This window comes from Pan troglodytes, chromosome 2 (assembly GCF_028858775.2).
Source record: "Pan troglodytes isolate AG18354 chromosome 2, NHGRI_mPanTro3-v2.0_pri, whole genome shotgun sequence".
NCBI classification, from domain to species: Eukaryota; Metazoa; Chordata; class Mammalia; order Primates; family Hominidae; genus Pan; species Pan troglodytes.
Window position 1 is genome coordinate 126,701,991 of NC_086015.1, and position 21,579 is coordinate 126,723,569.

At 52.2% G+C, this 21,579-nt stretch overlaps 1 protein-coding gene across 3 annotated transcripts in view; it reads right to left on the reverse strand.

Moving 5' to 3' along the window:
* ADCY5 (adenylate cyclase 5) overlaps positions 1-20,647 on the reverse strand; it is a 165,260-nt gene extending 144,613 nt beyond the window's left edge. For 2 of the 3 annotated variants that reach the window (XM_024355615.3, XM_024355616.3), the window contains exon 1: positions 18,972-20,202. In XM_024355615.3, coding sequence (XP_024211383.1) covers positions 18,972-20,102 — 1,131 coding nt within the window. In that variant the 5' untranslated portion in view covers positions 20,103-20,202. Of the gene's footprint in view, positions 1-18,971 lie in introns of all 3 variants that reach the window. The other variant, XM_016941761.4, reaches the window with a different exon arrangement.
* Between the last annotated feature and the right edge of the window lie 932 nt (positions 20,648-21,579).

Sequence of the window (21,579 nt, forward strand, 5' to 3'; positions counted from 1 at the left end):
TCCCTTGCGTCCTCCAAAGCCTCCTCTAGCCCTGTCCTCTGAGAATCACCAGGCATAGGCTCAGCAGGAAGTTCCCCTCCACTCTCAATCTAACCATCATATTGTGCCTTTCCTGAGCCCACCTCCTGGTGCAGTGAACATAGAAACTTCTGTCTCTTAGAGGGGCCTGGGACTCCCCATCACTTCAGGGAAAGGAGAACCTGATAACGTCAATCTGTTCTCCCCCTGGGAAGAGCACTGGATGGTAGAACTGCATCCCCAGGGCACATGCCTCTAATTTGCGGGGGGTGCCCATTTGGGATACAGATTCCTGGGCTCTACTCCAGACTCACTGAATCAGACTCTCTTGACGAGGGGCCCAGGAATCAAATTTTTAAACGGAGTTCCTGGGGAATTCTTGCACACCTATGTTTGTGAGCTATTGGAGTAGTAGTTCAGAGTGCGAGCACTGGAGCCCTATCATACCACTTTTTAACTGTGCAACCTTAAGCAAGTCACTTAGCTTCTCTGAACCTCAATTTCCTTATCTATAAAAGGTTCTCATCTGAAGAAAAATAAAAAGACAATACCCACCTAATGGGAGATTATGAGGGTCAAATGAGCTACTAAGTGCTCAGCACCATGCCTGACACTCTGCGTGTCATAAATGATAGGGATTGGCAGTATTTGTACTGCCTATTATTTTTAGGCTGGGCATCTCCCAAAAGTAGATTTCCATCAGACCGAACATTCCGCAAAGGCAGGGACAAAGCCTCCTGTTTCCTCTCCATGCCCAGAGCCCTAGGGGCTCATTAGGAAAGTGCACAGGCTGTGGCATGGAAAAGAAAGAGCTGCTGTTCCCAAAGACCGCTAGATGCCATGGTCCATCCCACACCTGGCTGGCTATTAGGATACTTCCAAATCCAGAGGGGACCCCAGATAAAAGGAGGATCCCCCCAACCCTGCCCCAGTGAGTGCCTGTGCTCAGCCCCCTCATCTGAGACCACAAAGTCTGCCTCTCCTCAGAGCAGAAGGCAAAGTAAGTTCCCTCATCTCAGGAGCACGCCCCACCCACCCCCACCTGCCAATCACGCAGCATCCTGAAGGCTTCTTCACTCGGGGCCTGGAGTTCACAGAAACACAGAGGCTGCCACATTCACAAGTGACAGAGCAACAGAATGACAGTGACAGAGTGAGGCATCTTCCTCTAAAACCACCTGATGGCCCATCCTCAAGAGGGCAGGGGGCAGGTGTAGTCAGGGGACAGCAGGTGGAGAGCATGGGCTGCATATGCACCATCAGGGTGGCATATCCCACCTGTGTGGCCAGTCCAGACTTCTCAGCTTCTGAAAAAACCAAGGCTCTGAGCAACCACACTCTGCTGGGGAAGAGGCTGCCCCACCCCATACCCACGTCCAACCCCAACTGTTCCTCCCCAGCTCACCTGCCCCAACGGCTGCCCTGGGGGTGGGGTGTGGAGACCCAGCAGGAGTGTCAGCGGGGGCAGCTCGGCCTGGGAAGGGAGTGAATGCCGGCCTCAGCCCTTCTCCCACCTCTCGACAAAGCATGCAGGTCAGCATCTCCTCCATTCCCCCATGCCCTCAGCACAGCCTCCCACATCTGTCCACGGCAAACACATGGAGACCCTCTTCCTGCTCCACAAAGGAACCTAGAGGAGACCCAGGGAACACAGGATGAGCATTCCATATCTTTCAGTTCCCTTAAGATAAACTAGACCTGTTCCTTAAGTCCCAGACTGAGGGTGACTTCCAGAAGACACAGAGGGAAAACAAAGAGCAAAAAGACTGTGGGGAATACAGGCCGGACTCAGCCTTACAGATCTGGACTCACAGGGACAGGCCTCACCTAGACACCATCGCATCCTCCGATGTGGCTCCCCACCACCCCACAAGCTTGCCTGGCTCCCGGACACCCCAGGATGGAAGCAGAGGCTGACACCACTTCAGGCCCAGCAGGAGTTCCCCACAGCACTGTCTGCCAGTGAAATCACCCCGAGGCCTCGGAGAAGGAGGACCGAAATCAGCCCCACAGGCGTCAGGTGGGAAAGAAGCAAAGGCAGCAACACCCCGCACGGGGAAGATGTCAGATGGTGACTAACGGGCTTTTCTAGGCCATTGTCACCAATGCTGGAGAAATATTCCACTTTAAAAATAAGTGTAAAGCAAAATCCAAAATTAACTCTCCCCAGATAACCCCTTTCCAAAGAAAGACCACATCACAAATCCACATGTGGTCATTCGTGGAGGATTTAACCTGAGGACATCTCCCTGTCCTGACTAGGGATGCTTCCCAGGCCCCAGGTCCCAGCCCCACAGCTGGTGCTTGCCAACCTTTTCAGTCCTCAGACAGACCCCAACTTCATCTGCTTCTCTGTCCTCCCAGAGCCCGGACCTGCAGCAGAAGGGTCCTTGCCCTTCTTGCCCTGATCCAAAGGTGCTAGAAAATAACTGTCCACACAGTGGACAGGAAGGAAATCCTCTGAGGGTACAAGCCCCATCCTTTCCTCACCCTGCACATCACCTTTCTTAACTTTCCTAGTCTTGGCCACACATGCTAACAACAAACACATATGGGGAGTTGCCAGCTATATAATTCTGTGCTTCTCATGAGCTACAGAGGTGAAGAAAAAGTACTAGTGCCAGACTAACACTGCTATCTACCTGTTGAGTAAACTGGAGCAAATTCATTCATCCAGCCAGCAGCTATTTATTGAGCATCTACTACAGACACTTCTAGTTTACAGTGGAGTCAAAGACAGATTCACACAGACTAATGAACACTGCTGAGGGTATTAAGGCCACAGGTGTTTATACAATTTCTCCCTACTCAACAGTGAAATATCATATCCCCCCTACTCAGGAGGCTGAGGCAGAAGGATCACTTCAGCCCAGGAGTTCAACACTGTAATGCACTATGATTGTGCCTGTGAATAGCCCTGTACTCCAGCCTGGACAACAGAGCAAGCCTCTCTCAAAAGAAAAAAAAAACGAGAGAGAGGAGGAAAGAGCTAATAGAGTTAATATTTGACGGATCAATAGGCATTTGTTTGTAGCTAACAAGCCTTCAGGAATGTTGAGTGAGGTTTGCTGCTCTGCTAAGATGGTCAGTCTATCAGCCATGTGTAACAGTCATTTCCTAAAATATTCTTGCAGTTATTATAGCACTGCACTAAGCCATTTATCCAGCCACATTTGGGGTTAATTGCTGGTGATAAGAGCAACATAAATATACTAAGCCACAGCCTTGCCTGACAAGGTTTTTATACCAACCACCAACCAAGTTTTCTTCCCCTCTTACACGCCTGCAATCATTTTTAGTGGCCATCACTCCTTACTGAATCACCACAATAAACCCCTTAGATATAAACAACTTGCCTTTCAATACAGCCATAAATCAGACTCGGTGTCATCACATGACCCCTCCGCTGATGAGGGAGGCTCAGGGCAGTAGTTCTCAATCCTGGCACACAACAGAATCACCCACAGCATTACAAAACGCTGATGCCCAGCCACTGCCGACGTACCTGGGCACCGGGATTAGGTGAAAGCTCCTTGACGTACCTTTACTTCCCACACCTTAAGCTCTGACGGACTCATTGAGGTTAACCCAGCCAGAAAGCCTAAGTCTCAGCCCTGGGCATTCAAGGTGAAAAATTGAAGCTGACACATGCACCATAATACATGGCAATAAACTACAAGGAAGTTGAAAAGGCACTGCAGGAACTGCTATTTCCTGGGACTGCTTTGAAAAGAATGAGCAATCCTCTTTGGAATTTGTGTACTGATCCACACTCACATTTATTGTCCTTCAATATGCCCAGGAACTTGCCTCTTGTCAAGTCTTTGAGGTCCTCCCGCATCTCTTAACAACTGCAAAGAGAGAAGTAGGGAGGAGGCAGCAGGCAGGAAAAGACACCAGAAGAAAGACTGGAGAAGGAACCGGGTGGAGGGAGAGAAAAATGGTGCAACACAGCCCCTCCCAACATGGCCTGACAGCACAGTGGCAGATCCCAGAAAGGGAGAGGAGATGAAAACCAGTGTTTTCTATTTTTTTACTTATTTTTATTTATTTTTTTATTTAGACAGGGTCTTGCTCTGTGCCCAGGCTGGAGTGCAGTGGCGCGATCACAGCTCACTACAGCCTCGACCTCCTGGGCTCCAGTGATCCTCTTGCCTCAGCCTCCTAACTGGGACCACAGGTACATGCCACCTTGCCTAGCTAATTTTTTCATTTTATGTAGAAACAGGGACTTGCTATGTAGCCCAGGCTGGTCTCTTAACTCCTGGCCTCAAGCAATCTTCCTGCCTCTGCCTCCCAAAGTGCTGGGATTATAGGTGTGAGCCACTGTACCCAGCTGAAAACCAGTGTTTTCTAAGGCAGGGCCCAGGCACAAGGAAGAGAGGTGGGGCTCTGGTAGAGGAGATGCCAGCCCAGGGAAGAAGCACCCAGAGGGACCCCTTCCTGCCAAAGTCAGGACTCCTGTGGAACCTGAGAATGGGCACTATCTGCCTTCTTCCCACAGTGCTGGGCAAGTAGGGATCTAAAAATCAATAACACTCAGTAAATATTTGGGGATTGAAAGAGACAAGCTCCCTGACCTCAGACAGCCAACAGTCCAGTGGAAAGACACATAAACAAACCTACCGAGAAAAATTACAAACCAGCATAAGTGCTACAGAGAAAAAGAAGGGGATGTTTCCAATTTAGATTGGCGGTGTCAGATGCCACAAAGGCAGGCAGGGCCCCAGAGGGGTGCAAGCCCACACTGCTCACCCAGGACTCAGCTCAGGCCCTTGTCCCTCTGCAGCCTGCTCAGCTGAGGTACCAGAGCCAAGACACTTCCCAGCTGGCATCACCTACAGGGAGCCAGTCAAGGGGGCAGATGGATTCCTTCCACTCAGCGTGGTGAAATGCTTATGGGAAAGGGACTTGGCCAGAAGAAGACTGGGGACTAGGGCACATTAAGTGAACAAACAGCCGTCCCATCCCCAAAATAAAATGTAAAAATATAATCTCAAAGATCTACTTAGCAAACGAGTTTCATTTTCCTTTAGTTTTCTTGAGAAGAGCGACAGGAACAAAAGTGAATCTGAAACACAGCTAAAGGATGCTGGGGTATTTCTTAGGGTATTGATGGTGCTGGCGAACTGGGCTTTAGAGACACCCTAGAAACGCTCTAGTAAGCACCAAGCTTCGTATCTACTGAATGCTACTCAACAGAGAGACCCCGGGTCAGACTTCCAGGGCTGTACCAAGAGGTGATCCTGATGGGTCCCCAGCAGCCTCCTCCCTTCCCTCCCTGTCCCACTTATGCCACCAGAAGACGGGCTGTGCGGCAGCCTCACCCCAGAGCTGAGCAGTTGTAACATCACTTCTGATACCTCTTCTGGGTCTCAGTCCCTACTCAGTCATCCACAAAACCACTCAGAAGCTCTTCATAGGTAAACAGTTGATCCCAGCTGCCCCCTAAACAAACACTTCAGCACAGCACCAATGCCGGCTCAGGAAATGACAACCCATTTAATGCCCGTCTGAGCCAGACACTATGGGGAAAGGAGGGCCGTCACAAATAAAAAGCCATGCATTCCGAAACCAAACTGAGACAACTGCCTGAGAGCAGCTGGGCCCTCCACACAGCTTCTGAAAGCACCACAGGGAGGACCTAGCACTGCCCTAACTGTGAAAAGAGCACTGGGTTTGGAGTCAGAGATCTGAATTTGTACAGCAGCTCCAAAGTTAACTAACTAGCAATGTAACCTGAATGGGGTCAGTTCACCTCTCTGAGCCTCTTATTTCCTCCTCTCCAAAACCGCATCAGCATCACAGGTCTGTAACCCGCCTCACAGCTTACAGAGTGCCCTCACCTGCATTAAATTGTTTGGGGCACCCAGGAACAGATCCAGTCAATCAGGAATCTATCACCCCCAGTGTACACAGGAGAGAAAAAGGACTAAAAAGGGGTTAGGGCAACTCTGCCAGGATTACACAGTCAGGGTTATCTCCTGGGCCTCTAGGCCCCAAAGCCAATGGTTATCTTGTTTTAACACATCACCTCGTCAGAGTTGCCATGAGAAGCAAATGAGATCACACATAAACAAGTCCTTTGTCACGTAAAAAATGCTAATTAAATATAAAGGTATTTGAGCCTTTTGGCTGGTATTTGAGCCACTGTCTAGTCCAGGTCTCAACCCTAGGAGTGCCCAAGCCTCATCCCGAGAGTTAAATATAAATAATCTGGGGTGGGCCTTGTTAAGGTATAGTTTCAAAACTCCCCAGGGGATTCAAAGGTGCACCCAGGATAAGAAATCTCTGGTCTATAGCCCTACCTTCCCTTCCTCGCTCCATTACCCATACAACCACCCTAAACCTAACCCTAACCCTAACAGACCATGCAGGATGACACAGGGACCCTCAAAAGGACCTGGGCCTAGGTCTCCCACTAATATGTGACAATCCCCTCTCTGGCAAGGGCTATGTTTCACTCCTTTAGGTATATGCCACACACAGTAAGAGCTTAATAAGTGAGCACTGAGGCTGGGCGCAGTGGCTCACACCTATAATCCCAGCACTTTGGGAGGCCAGGGCAGGCAGACTGATTGAGGCCAGGAGTTCAAGACCAGCCTGGGCAACATAGTGAGACTCCATCTCCACAAAAAACACAAAAATTAGCTGGGCCTGGTGGCGCATGCCTGTAGTCCCAGCTACTTGGGAGGCTGAGATGGAAGAATCATCTGAGCTCAAGGAGGTCAAGGCTGCAATGAGCCGTGATTGCACCACTGCACTCCAGCCTGGGCAACAGGGCAAGACCCTGTCTCAAAAAATAAATAAATACGTAAGGCAGCACTGACTTGAACTCAACTGAGTTTTAGATGCTTGAGCACGGTGGTGTGGGCTGGTTTCATCTGAATAGTAGCGCCAAAACTAGAGAAATGCTGAAGAGAGACTGCCTCCACAGACAAGGTCCCTGCAGACTCCAGTAGAAGATTTAACCAATGACGGAGTCCTCCATTGACCAAGAGATGTCACAGCCTCTCCAGGAAGCTGGCAGGCCCTTTAGTCAGCACATAACTTCTTTCAGAACCTGCATGAGATGCCCCAAATCAAGGGTCCTTGTTTCTCATACTAAGAAAACCTTTTTTTTAAGGCCACAAGTTCTGCTGCCACCTTATAACAGCAGCTTAGGAACCTGAAGACAGGTCAGAGTATAAATGAAAAAGGGCACAGAAAGCCACACATTTTTAAGAAGTAAAAATTCAGCTGGGCGTGGTGAGACCTATAATCAGCTGAGACCTATAATCTCAGCACTTTGGGAGGCCAAGGTAGGTGGATTGCTTGAGCTCAGGAGTTCAAGACCAGCCTGGGCAACCTGGCAAGAGCCCTTTTATTATTATTATTATTATTATTATTATTATTATTATTATTATTTTCTGAGATGGAGTCTTGCTCTGTCACCTGGGCTGGAGTGCAGTGGTGCTATCTCAGCTCACTGCAACCTCTGCCTCCCGGGTTCAAGCGATTCTCCTGCCTCAGCCTCCCAAGTAGCTGGGACTACAGGTGCGTGCCACCACACCCAGCTAATTTTTTGTATTTTTAGTAGAGACGGGGTTTCACTGTGTTAGCCAAGATGGTCTCAATCTCCTGACCTCGTGATCCGCCCGCCTCAGCCTCCCAAAGTGTTGGCATTATAGGTGTGAGCCACTGCGCCTGGCCAAGACCCCATTTTTATTTTAAAAAATTACCAAAAATAGCTGGGCATGGTGTTGTGCGCCTGTAGTCCCAGCTACTCAGGAGGCTGAGGTGGGAGGATTGCTTGAGCCCCAGAAGCAGAGGTTGCAGTAAGCCAAGATCATACCACTGTACTGTAGCCTGCGCAACAGAGTAAGACCTTGTCTCAAAGCAAAAATTCAAAAACAGTAATTTGTCTTTTAAAAAAACTGTCTTTTGGCTGGGAATGGTGGGCTCACACCTGTAATCCCAGTACTTTGGGAGGCCAAGGTGGGCAGATGACCTGAGGTCAGGAGTTCGAGACCAGCCTGGCCAACATGCCAAAATCCCTTCTCTACTAAAAATACAAAAATTAGCCAGCCATGGTGGGGCATGCCTGTAGTCCCAGCTACTTGGGAGGCTGAAGCAGGAGAATCTCTTGAACCCAGGAGGCAGAGGTTGCAGTGAGCCAAGATCATGCCACTGCACTCCAGCCTGGGTGACAAAGCGAGACTCCATCTCAAAAAATAATAATAATAATAAATTTAAAAATAAGTAAAGTAAAAACTTTTAAATTTCATATCATTCCTCAAGTCCAGCAACCAATCAGCTGTTGATAAGCACATGCTATCAAATGGAAGAGAGAGGCCCAAGGCAGGGCCAGGGATCCAATCCTGCCACGGAGGTCTGCACTTCATGCATTTTCGTCCTTAGTAAGCAGCCTCCCCACCTCCCTGGTGTTCAAGTCAGACCTGGGTTAGAATGCAGGCTTCTCCACTTTCTGTGTGGATTCCCCTAGAAAAAGCCCCTGAGACAAGGATTTGAGTACAAGTGACTTTTCTGGGAGGTGACCCCGGGAAACATTAGGAGGGGAGTAGGGGAGTGGAGAAATGAGAAAGGAAGGAAAGAAAGCCCCCAAAAAGAAGAGTGTGTTATTAAGCCTGTAACCACTGTGAGCCATTAGAGATTAATCCTTGCAGAGAGTTCTAGGAGACCATGCAGAACACCAGCCTCAGAATAAGATTCCCCCAACCCCGAGGCCAAACGAGCTGGGGCATTCGTCTACCAGTGCCCAACAGCCATTGGTTGAATGCTGCTCTCAGGAGGTAACTCCCTGGCACTTCTGATCTACCCTATCAGCAGGCCCCAAGGTTTAAGGCCAGAGAAAGCCCTCAGGTTCTCTCCCTCAGGTTCCAGGTTCAGCTGGAAGTCTGGCTGGTATGAGTGAAAGGTACATGCTCAGGGGATATGGGCAGGGTGCTGAACCATCTGTCACAAGCTTGCTGTGTGACCTTGGGGAAGTTACTTACCTTCTCTTATCCCAGTTTCTGCAGCGGTGTAGAATTTTAAAAATGGGAATAAAAAATGTCTTCCTCATAAGGATGACATGAAGATTAGATGAGGTCATGCATGGAAGGGATTAGCCCAGTGCCAGGTTTGCAGTGAAGACTCAGTATAAGCTACAGGTTATCATCAATATACTTTATGAGCTTCCTCCTTTTGGAGAGTGGGGATGGGAAAGAAACATTTGGGGAAGGCTGATCTGGAATGGTCCGACACTACTTCCCCATGGGCAGCCACGCACTCAGTGCCTTGCTTAGGAAAAGTTCCAGAAAGACATTCAAGGGACCCCAAGCCCACCAAGGGTCATTGTGCAGACCCAACCTCTTCCGATGTCTAACAACAGCAGAAAATTCCTAAAAGAAACTGATGCAAAATCAAGGAGGCATTCCCCAGTCCCTGCCAGCCCCCTCAATTTATTTTATAAAGGATTTCTGACCCAGATGGAGAATGAGACTTGAAAGCAGGCAGCAGGCTGATGCAGTCTAAGCAATCTCCTCCCTGAGGGAGGAGAGCCACCAAACAAATGCCCCCATCTAGATGCCTTCGGATAGGCCTGGCCCAGAGGCAAGGGGCTAGATCTTGAGAAACTTCAAGGCTCCTCCCAGCCCCTGAAGAATTGTATCCTAAAGCGTGTCCTAACAAACACTAATGCCCTCCCTGCGGTAGGTTCCTTCGGAAAATGGTGCTGGAGTCAAATGTGTTTGAAAAAGGCTTCATGCCATAACCCCCTCTTGGCAAGTTCTTATACCCATTACATATTAGAAGCTTTAATGCCTAAGAATTCTGTTTAATCCAATATTTCCTAAATTTATTTGACACACACCATGTGTGTGTAAAATAGTCCCCCTCTAACCTCAGTTTTGCTTTCCGCGGTTTCAGTAACCCACGGTCAACCACGGTCTGAAAATATTCACTGGAAAATTCCAAAAATAAGTAATTTCTAACTTTTAAACCGTGCAACATTCTGAGCAGAGTGATGAAACCTCCCTGTCCTGCTTCACCCTGCCCAGGACATGAATATCCCTTTGTCCAGCAGATCCACGCTGTACATGATACCTACCCCCGCCCCGTAGCCGGCTCAGTTATCAGATCAACTGTCACAGTACTGCAGTGCTTAAGGAACCCTTGTTTTACTTAATAATGTCCTCAAAGTGCAAGCGTAGTGATGCTGGCAGTTTGGATATGCCAAAGAGAAGCTCTAAAGCACTTTCTTTCTTTCCTTTTTATTTTTTTGAGACAGGGTCTCTCACTTTGCCGCCCAGACTGGAGTACAGTGGCATGATCACAGCTGACTGCAGCCTTGACCTCCCAGGCTCAAGAGATCCTTCCACCTCAGCCTCCCAGGTAGCTAGGACTATAGGTGCGTTCCACCACACCTGATTAACCTTTTTAAAAAATTTTTTGTAGAGACAGGGTCTCACTATGTTGCCCAGGCTGGTCTCAAACTCCTGGACTCAAGCAATCCTCCCATCTCAGTCCCCCAAAGTGCTGGGATTACAGGCATGAGCCACTGTGCCTGGTCCCACTGTGCCCAGACCCTAAAGTGCTTTTTTTTTTTTTTTTTTTGAGATGGAGTCTCGCTCTGTCACCCACCTAGAGTGTAGTGGCGCAATCTCGGCTCACTGCAAGCTCTGCCTCCTGGGTTCATGCCATTCTCCTGCCTCAGCCTCCCGAGTAGCTGGGACTACAGGCGCCCGCCACCACGCCTGTATTTTGTATTTTTAGTAGAGACGGGGTTTCACCGTGTTAGCCAGGATGGTCTCGATCTCCTGACCTCATGATCCACCTGCTTTGGCCTCCCAAAGTGCTGGGATTACAGGCATGAGCCACCGCACCCGGCCCTACAGTGCTTTCTTTAAGGGAAAATGTAAAAGTTCTCAACTTAATAAGGAAAGAAAAAAATCATACGCTGAGGTTGCTAAGATCTACGGTAAGAACAAATCTTCTGTCTGAAACTCTGAACAGTATATCATCAAAACTGTTCTATTGTATTATTAATTATTGTTAATCTCTTACTATGACTAATTTATAAACTTTATCACAAGTATAGATATACAGGAAAAAAACATAATGTTATATAGGGTTTGGTACTATCCACGATTTTAGGCATCCACTGGGGGTCTTGGGCTGTATCCCCCTCGGATAAGGAGGGACTACTGTATGTGAGACATCTATGAACAGCCCTCCAAGGGGCACATTTAGTGGGAGAGCCTGGGCTGAAGGCGGTCCTCAGAGCCACAACCCGTCATCTTTGCAACCCCATGGCCTAGACAGTGCCTATTATAAGGTAGGCACCTAATAAATAATTATTATCTGAACAAATAGGGAGAAGGCTGAAAGAACGACTTAATGATGGTTTTCAAATCTGTTAAGTGATATAGTATCGGCAGTGCCAGGCAACAGCTCTCTGTTTCTAAGAAGGCACACATTTTAAATTGCAGCAGGAGGGATTTTGGAAGCCCTGCTCAGAGTTTAGGATTACAACCCACCAAAATAGGCTTCCAAGCCGAGCTGCGTCGCTTCCTTCTGTGGAGGTGTTGGTCTAGCACTTCGGCAGAGCTTAGAGTCTGCGTGCAGACGTCCACCCACCCCACCACCCATTCATTCATTTGCTTGTTCATTCAAACCCTCACTGAGCACCTACTGTGTGCTGAGCACTGATGGAGGTGAGGCACTGGGTCCCTCAGGATTCCCTCCAAAAGACAAGGTGGGACCTCAGTGAGTTCTGTGATAAAGCCCAGGGAGCCCTGAAGGGGAAGGCAGAGGGGACCATGAAAGTGTGAGGTCAGGAGGCCACAAGCCCAGATGCAGCAGCTCATAACCCAACCAGAGCAAGAGGTAGTGGGCAGGGAGGGGGGCCTATTACAGTTTCACACTGACACATGAGGCTAGCCTAAAGAATAAAGCCTCTACTGTCTCCTTGTGTTTGTTTGTCTAACCACCCCCCCTTTCTCTTGTGACCATATCTCATTGTTCCCAGAGAACAGCCCTACCCCCACTTCCAAGTCCTTACCCTCCTCATACTCACAGTTCCAATCTCCTCTTCGTTTCTTTAAGGCACACTCCCCTTCCTTCACACCACCTCGGAATTCTTCCCCATCGCCTGTCTTGCTCCTCCACCCCCTGACTTCCTCATTCTCCACACTCTATACCATCCCTTCTGGATCTGGGATGTCCTCAGTAGGTTTTCATATCCACTCACCAGACAAATGAATAAACCAGAAGTCAAACCTAGGCCCATCTTTCTACTAACCTCCCCCTCAAAAGGTGAGCCACAGATTGTTTTGCCTCAAAAAGGAAGGGGGGATTGGGGCGAGGGGGCAAGAGAGAGTCCAGGGCTGATCATCCCTCTCATCCTGTTTTACCACCACCACTATGACCCAATCGCCTTCCAGATCTGCATCTGTGCATTAGTGCACACTCACCAGCCCCACCTGGATGCCTCCCAACAAGTCTGCATGTATGCACTGATTGTGCTTCTTTTAAACAGGGGCTGAGATGGGCATGATAAGAGGATACCCTGGAGGACTTTAGGAGGTCTTGCCACTCTGTTGCAAGACACTGACCCACAGAATTCCAGGCTTAGGTGTAACCTGAGCCGTCTTCTTGGCCAATGATCCCAAACCTAAGAGCTGGTCATCAAAATCACCTGAGGAGATTTGAAAACCAGCTCCAGGTTGTTTTAAATAGAGATCCATTCCTGGGCCCTACCCTAGACCTTTGGAAGTTGTACCTTCCCAGTGCGGCCTGTGAATCTGCATTTTTTCAAAAACTTCCCAGGTGATTATGATAAGCGAAAGTTAAGAATCAATGATGCAGTCAGTGACCCATCCAAATTTTCACCAAGCAGTCAATTTCCTCAGTAACAAGCCAAGGAGGTGGCCATCCAGTCTCCACTTGAACACCTCCACTGACAGAGAGCTGGCTACCCTAAGAGGCACCTGATTTGGCTGCTGCAAACCCAATGGCTAGAAAGGTGTCATCTACCTAGAGCTGAGACCTGTCTACTACTTCCACCCATCTGCCACAAGCCTACTCTTGGGAGCAACAGAAAATAATTTAGTCCCTCTTCTAATATCTGAAAACAGAGATCCCAGCAATAACACCTTGCCCTTTGCGTTAGGTTTTCTTACCTGATATGGTCTGCTTTTCTCCCAGCTAAATATCCTCCATTCTCTCAAATGCTCTCTCAGAAGTTTCCACTCCCCTTACAAAACTGGTCACTCTCCTTTGAAGTCTAGAATCAGAGGCCGTTGTATTTCAGACCAGGCCTCAATGCTCTGATGAACTGGATAAGGCTATAAACCTAACCAAGATCCTGTGGGCCTTTTCTAACAGCCATCCCAAAATGCGGGCTCACATTAAGCTCACTGTCCGCTAACTAGAAACCCCCAGATTTTCTTCACAATGCTGTAAAGAGAGATCTTCCCTGTCCTACATTTGGATATTGCCTTAAGGAGGAAAAAAAAAAAAAAAAAAGCAGGGCTTTCCAATTTTGCAATTTTGTGTTTGGGAGCAGAATGAATACTGATCCTGCCTTCCATGAGCCAGCTACCCTCATCTGATAAGCATGGATGAGACAAGGATGCTAGGGCCTCACTTATGTAACTGTACCCAAAGGATTTACCGGCACCATCATGTTGAAGCCCCCAGAGCAAACTTTTCTTTCTCAACACAGGCTACACTCCTGGGAAACACATGACGGCAGGTTGCACCCACCACCAAGATAAAGTTAACTGAAGTAGCAAGCAGGCAGCCACGGACAGGAAGGCACTCAGCAAGAGGCTGCGCCATCACGGGAGGCTCCCTCCTCAGGTCCCAGTTTGGTGAGGACCAAGGTGGCAGTTCCATTCACGCCTCATGCGGGAGAGGAGGCCTGGCCCGAACATGGGCCACCACCCTGCGTGTGCTCCAGCCACACCCTCGGACAGAGGGACTCATGGCCAGAGCTTGAATGCATAGGAGAGTTCCTGTCCAAGTATTGTACACTGATTTTGAAACTCTCTGTGAGGTTGATGGGGTTTAACGCATCATCCATGTCCTCTTTACAGACAAACATGAACACACTGTTCTGGGTCCCACAGCACACAGAACTCATGCTCCTGTTGCAGACGAACATTTAGATTGAATTATTAACAGTGTACATTCCCACAAATACAGCAGCTGGGCATTGTGCCCCTCCGCTGAGTCTCCGCCATTCCTGAAGTCCTCCCCCAGGGATCAAGGCACTCTAGGGATCTAGAAGACGACCCCCACCCCAGCCACTTCTGCTCTCCTCCAAATACCCACTCCTAGCTTTTGGGAGAAAGAGGAGATCTAATAAGCAATAAGTAAATATAATCGGCAAATACAGTCAGCCTTGAGGCAAGAGAAGCAGACCCTCCTCCACTCGAAACCCAAAGCCAACCCCCAACCCCAGCCTGCTGCTGCGCTGGGGTTGAGCCTGCTGCTGAAGTTCACTGCCACTGAATTTCTCCTATCCAGAAATGCAGGTGATAGGGAAAGTAATTGGTGGCAGACAATACCCGGGCCTGTGGGTGAAAGTGTGTCTTCCTCCACTCTACCCAGCGTCTCACATGGGGCAGCCAGAGTGATCCACCAGACAGGCCTCTGGGCCAAGTTCCAGAGCAAGGTGGCAGCTCTTCAGCGGGGCTCATTGGGCTGGGCTGCTGAGCAGGTGGGTAGCAGGAAAGGTTCTTGAAAGAGAAGAAAGGGACTCCATGGAGTCAGAAGAGCCCCAGGTACTTACTTCCCTGGGGAGCCAGAGGTCGAGGTCCGAAGAACCATCAAGGCCCAGGACCAGAAAAGCAAACGGCCAGGGGAAGCCAACTACCAGCCAAGAATAAACAGGACAGGGCTGCCATGATCTCCTTTCAAAGTTAACACAAAGGCTTCCCAGGCCCACGTCCACCACCTGGGTCAGCCTTATACCAGATAGACAGATGCGCACGTGCTCACATACACACATGCACCCCTGAACAGCCACAGCCTCGATTCTTGGTCCATATTCCCACCCCCACCCCTCATTTGTCTCCTCGCTACAGACACACGTGCTCACAGTCACAGAATTTCACCCACACAGCGCCTGTGCCTTTCTGATCACTGGAACAACTGGTGACAGTTGTAGGTTCAAATAGGCACAAAAGAAGAAATGCAGGAAATCACTGAGTACCTCTGAAAGGGGTAGGGGGAAGGGCCTAAGAAGCTGGGGAAAGACAGGGTGGGGTGGGAGATGGGTTGTCCCACACTGCAGGGAAAACCCCTAGTGGCTCCCCCAAGCTCACGGGGACCCATGTGGGGTCAGAATCTTCTCCTCAGAAACCATGTCAGGCAGGTTGAATGTGGATGCATAATAATAATACCCCATATTTGAACAGGACTCTCCACTTTTCAAAGAGCTCTTCCATCCATCATCACCTAGAGTCCAGACCATAGAGCTGCTGCTAATCTCCTGGAGTGCAAATGACCACCCCACCCCACAGGGCACAACGATACCTTCTCCAAAATAATCGTTAATAGCTAAGCATATGTAATAGCTGTGTGAGCATGCTTGTTTTTGTGTGAGTGCGTGCAGAAGCTTTATGTAGCAGAGTGGGATACAGTCAAACAAAAATGAGGTTGCCATGGCAACAGGCTCCAGCATCATTGCAGCCTATTAACACAAGTGAGGAATGTGTTTGGCAGATGCTCCAGTGTTATTTATGGTATGGGTGTAGCAGAGGGACTTCTAACAGGCAAAGGAGGAGGAAAAAACAACCCCGTGACGCTCCTACTATACCCCAGCGAGGAGACAGGAGTCGACAGTGAGACAAGAGCACAGCAGAGGCTGAGAGGCCTCGAACAGGGAGGGAGAGATGGGAAAGCAGAGCCTGCAGGAAGGCAGCAGAGAGGTGAGGTGGGCAGACAGTAACAGGGATCAGAGGGAGAGGGAAGAGAAAGGAAGTCAGAGAGGAAAGGAGCAGGCAGAGAGAGAGAAGGAGCCGAGGGGGAGGGTGACAAACACTATGGACAGAGCCAGAGGGAGGGAGAAGGGAAGAAACACCATCCCACCAAGAGGGGCTGTGGCACCTTGTGTCCTGTTCCTCCCTTGAGTCAAAACTGTCAGGAGCCACTGGTTAAGAAACCAAATGCTTCTCCTAATTGGAGCCAAGGGCAGAGCCCCACACATAAGAGGCTGAAGAAGAATAAAATACACAGGTCAGATAATGATGTTGAGGACCTGAGTAAAGGGGGAGAGGTCCAGCCTTGCAAGAGGAGCAGTAAAGAAATGCCAGTCCAGTTTACTGAGGGCCTACTATGTGTCCAGGCCACTGAAGGGAGAATTCCCAAAGCCCCAACATAGGAACTGCTCATTGCCACCCATTTCCCTGGACATGTGTCTCAACAAAGAAAAGAACAAGGCATCTAATCCAAACCACTCTTACATGCCTGCTGCTCTGGAGTAACCTGAGGCAGAGGTTAATGCTGGACTTCCCCCACCAGCCAGCAGGGTTTGCTCAAGAAAGACAAATTTTATATGAGGCATAATCAAAAGGGTAAATCAAGTACAAACAAAAAAAGATACAGTTTTCTCTGAAGCCAAATAGAGGAAATGTTTGCATTCCCTTGTCTTGAACCACTCATAACAAGCTCTGCACCACTCAGGGCAGATCATATAAAGTAAGTGTAAATCCACCCAAAATCCTACAGCCTTGCAAAAGTCTAAAGACCACAGTGGGTAAAAGAACAGGGTAGGAGCCAGTGGGGGTGGGGAGAGAAGGGAGAGGGATTTGCCTAAGGAACCAGAAGGAGAAGTCAGTCAGACAGACACTCTGTTGCTGCAATGGTATTTTCATGCTAAGGTGGAATTGGGGCCCCCCCCAGGCTCAGCACCCCTTTCCTGGGATCTGACTCCAACCTCCCTCAGGAGAAACCATACCTACAGCTGTAATCAGACCCTGTGTCCCAAGTCTGGTTCACAAAATACCCTGAACTATCCTGAAAATCTCCATATGGATGACATGCCCCTTCCTCTGCAGAAAAGCTACATCCACCCAAGTCAGGAGCAGTCCCCAAAGATACAACAACCATCTGAAAGCACGAGTCCTCGGGTCAAAAGAGTTGGGGCTTTTATAAGCACTAACAATGGTAGTAACTTTTAAACCACCACCTCTCAAAAGTCTTCTTCAAAGCTGGTCTCTAAAGATTTTTTTTTTCTTCTCATCTCAGATCAGAAAAAACTTTTAACTTAGCATCAACAGCCCCACTTACTCCACTCACTGGACCCCAACTATATTGGCAAGCAGTTATTAAATCCCTACTAAGTATTCTGCACTGTGCTTAGGTAAGGGTGAGAGAATAGAGGAGGAAAAACACATACACCTTGGGATTTGTGCATCCATGGAGGTTACACTGGACAGACAGCAAAACAGGTGGACACTGGAAAATGAATAAGTGCTCCACTCTGTGCCTCTGACTCTATTGTTAATCATGCAGAAGACCACGAGGCCAGTGTGGCTGGAATGGAAGAAGAAGGTTCCTTGCAGGGGTACAGCTTGGGGCAGAGGACGTTAGAAGTGGAAGGGACATAAACAGTCCTCTCATTCTCTAGAAAAGGTAGCAAAGGCCCAGAGAGCTTGTGTGTCCCCTCCATCCCAGTCACAGAGCACCTTGCAGGTTCAGCTAGAGCCCAGAGCCCTGAAACCCATAACAGTGCTATTCTCTATGGAAGAATACTATGTCCAGGAAGCCAGGGGACACAGGAGAGCAACTCAAGAAAGATGCGGTACTCAAGAGGATAAAAGTCTAAGAGAAGGCACTAGAAGAGGGGAGACAGAGGAAGGCAATGACAATGGAAAACCCTTAAGAGGTTCTATTCGAGAAGGCAGACACCAGTGGGCAGATGTGTGCACTGGGGTCCAAGGTGAAGAGACTTGCCTGTAGCAAGGGCCCAGTGGACTCTCACAGTGGAGCAGCATGCAAACAAGCAGGTTCAGAAGCAATCATGGATGAGGACCAGGAAACCAGACCACAGGACACTAAAGGGAGATATGGTATGGATGGCAGGGGGCTCCTCTCACCCTGAGGTCAGGATAGCCAACACGCCCCTCTCACAGAAGCCTTTAAGAGAATCACCAGCTAACCACGCAAAAGTTGTATTTCTTCCTGAACCTGCAGTTCTAGACTCACCCAACAAATCCCAGCAGGGATAAAATGTCCCTACCACAAGCAATGACCAGGGGCACCCACTTGAAGGGGTCATGATGTTCAACAACAGCTTTCTGCTCAGGCCGGAAGGGGAATTGCCACCACACACATCTCGGAGGCTCCTTCCCACTTTAGCGAAGGGCAGCTTTTTGGCTTGGGGCGCTCTGCTAACTGAAACAAACTTGTCAGTCCTTCTGCAAGTTCAGGGATATCTCCAGCTACCAAATCCCCAGCCTTAGACAGGTGGCAGGCTCATGCTATCTCCTCCTTACCACTGAGCAAGGGGTGCAGGGTGTCCCCTCACCAACCCTCTATCCAGGGCTGGATTAACAAAGCAGCAGTGGCACTCACGAGGGGGTGGCTGCTAGAGGGTCCAGCCACTTTCGTTAGGGGCCTTTTGTATATAGGAACAGAAGCTCAGGAAGAGATGGGAAACACTCCTTATAATTTTCTCCTCCAACCTTCCTCACTGCATTCCCACAGTGATGGCTACAGTTCAGTACACGTTATCTAAGGGGCAAGGAACACTGCAAACGACACAAGGGCACTCTTTTTGTAAATGAAGCCGCTGGGGCTCAGAGTGGGGTAAGAAGCTCCCAAATAGCCTACATGGCCGAGCCCTGTCTCTCTGGCTCTTTTCACCATTCGAAAGGGTGAGGGTGGGATCCCTTTCTTTGGAGTCCAGCTGAGGCCTGCCCGCCCCGCAATCCAGTCCCGGTGGCCAGGTCGGCCCCTACCTGCTTCAGCAGGAACTGGTCCTGGGCGTTGGTGCGCAGGGCGATGGCCAGGTGGAGGGCGGACAGGAGCACCCCGCTGAGCACTGCGGCTCGCATGCGCACGGGCAGCAGCGTGTAGATGGTGTAGATGAAGAACACGGTCCACCAGATGCCCTCAGAGGCGCTGCGTGGCTGCGGCAGCAGCAGGCCCACCACCTGGACGGCCAGCACCACGGCGATGAGCGCATAGCAGGCCAGGCCCATGTGGTCCTGGTGGAAGGCGGCGCGGTTGCAAAGCACAGCCATGATGAGGATCACGCCGACGGCGGCCGCCAGCACGGCCAGGTAGGGCAGCTGGAGCGGGGGCCGCGCCGCGTGGAAGGCCAACATGACCAGGCACACGAGCACCAGCACGGCCATGAGCATGGTGAGGCTGCTCTGGTTCAGGCGGAAGAAGTAGCGCTGGTACAGCCGCTCCAGTTTGTCCGACGGGAACTTCTTGGAGCGGAATATCTGCAGCAACGCCAGGCAGCAGGCGCCCAGGGACAGCACCGCGCCGGGCCCCGCGCCCGAGCCCGAGTCCGCCGAGCTGCCGCCATCCCCGGACCCCTCGCCGCCCTCGACGGCGCCGGCCTCCACCTCGTCGGCCGCGCGCCCCTTGCCCCGCCGCTCCTCCAGACCCACCTCCACCGAGCGAGGGCGCACCTCCGTCCCGCCCGCCGAGGCAGCCGCCGCCGCCGAGCCGCCGCCGCCGCCCGCAGGGGGCGCCCGGGTGCTGCCCCCGCTGGCCGCGCCCCGCCGCTGCCGGCGGCTGCCGCGACCGCAGTCGTCGCCGCCGCGCTCCTGCCAGGCGGACTTGGAGCGGAAGCTGAAACCGAAGCCCCCGGCCAGGGGGTCATCACCGCTCAGCGGAGGATCGTCGTCGTCGCTGCGCCAGCGGCTGGCCAGGCGCTGCTGCTGCTGCGGGGTCACCGCCCCCCCGGGTTTCTTGGTGGAGCCGCGGGCAGAACCCCCGGGGGCATGGGGGTAGCCATTCGCGCGGGAATCGGCCTCGCCCCACGCCGAGCGGTGTTCGGGGCCTCCCCGGGGCGCCGGCGCCGCAGTCTTCTGCGCCGCGTAGCCCGGGGGGCTCACGCTTTTGGAGCCGGACATCCCCCCCTCGGCCTCGTCGTCTCCTTCCTCCTCCCCCGGAAGCCGGGCCGGGGGTCTCCAAGGGGAGGGCGGACGGCCGAGCAGGGGGACCAGGCTAGGGTCACACGTCGGGGGCGGCCCGGGGCCCTGCGCTGCAGCGGGGCATCTTGGCACCCCCGTCCTGAGCGGAGGAGGAGGGCACAGCCCCGAGGTGAGAAGTAGCTGAGGATCCGCGTCAGAAGTCCCAGGTCCGAAATGGAGTTGCCTCCGAGGTGGAGTCGCAGGGACTGGTCTGGCTGCTGCTGCGCCGCACGCGGAGAGACGTCCGGGATCCTGGCTCGCGTCGAGCTCGACGAGGGCCGGAGTTGCGGACGAGACGGGACGGAGTGGTGTCCTTGCGGGCGGTGCCTCCTCGGGCCGGCAGTGCCCGGGCGCGGCGCTCGCAGATTCCGCCTAAGCGGAGCCCAGCTGCTCTCGGGGCTCGGCGGCGGCGAGGGCGGCTCGGCGGGGGTCCCGGCGAAGAGACACTGCGGGTGTGCTTTCCTCGCAGCGGACTGGGAGCGACTGGGAGGTGCGGGCGCCAGCCAGCATTATTTTCTTACGAGGGGTGGGGAGGTGGGATGGGAGGTGGAGAGGACGGGGGAGGGGGCGGCGGGCGGAGCAACAGCTCCGGAGCCCCGGGGGGGAGGGTCCTGGAGCCCGGGGGGGCCGTTGCCCGCATCCCCCACCTCTCGCGGCGAGAGTGTATGCGTGGCCCCGGCGAAAGCCGAGCCGAGCCTTCGGCGCGTCCGCGCAGGGGGCGGGGTCCGGGTCCGGGACCGGCTCCTGCGGTGCGGCCCTTCCCCTCTCGCCTCTCCCTTTCCCGCAAACGGAGCGGGGCCGGCCGGGACCTGCCGGCCCGGAGAGCTGTCGCGCCCGCTTCGCAAGCCCCAAGCTCCTCGTCGCCGGCTGCGGGCCCACCGCGGCCGGCGCGGAACGACTAGGCGGAGGACGGAATCCGGCGCAGCGCTGCCGCGGTTCTGCCCCAACGCAGGCAGGCTTCTCCCGGGGAGTAAGGCATCCAGAGATCCAGGGCCGGGGCTCAGAAGGAGCCGGCCCAGAGGGGCCCGCCTGAGAGCCGCGGCGCCCGAGAGGCGCTCCGGGGGGGCCCGCGGGAGCCCGGCTCAGGGCGCGCCATGCACGCTTCGGGCCCTGCGCCGCTCCGGCCGCTCGCGCCGCTCCTCCCTTCTCGCCCGCTCGCCGCCGCCGGAGAGCCCTCCGCATCCCCTCCTCCCGCTGCCTCCCCGCCCCCCGCGCCGCCCGGGCCTCGGCTCACAGCCGCGCGAGGCCGCCTCCGCCCCCGGCCTGGCCATGGCCCCAGCCTCGGCGCCCCGCGGGCATCCTCAGGCCTGGCCGCGGGCACCCCAGTTCCCCTTCCTCACCTAAAATTCTCGCTGCGCTCCTCCCTCCTTGGGACTAGGAGCCGCATCCAGCCTGCGGTCCCGTCACCAGACCTGGG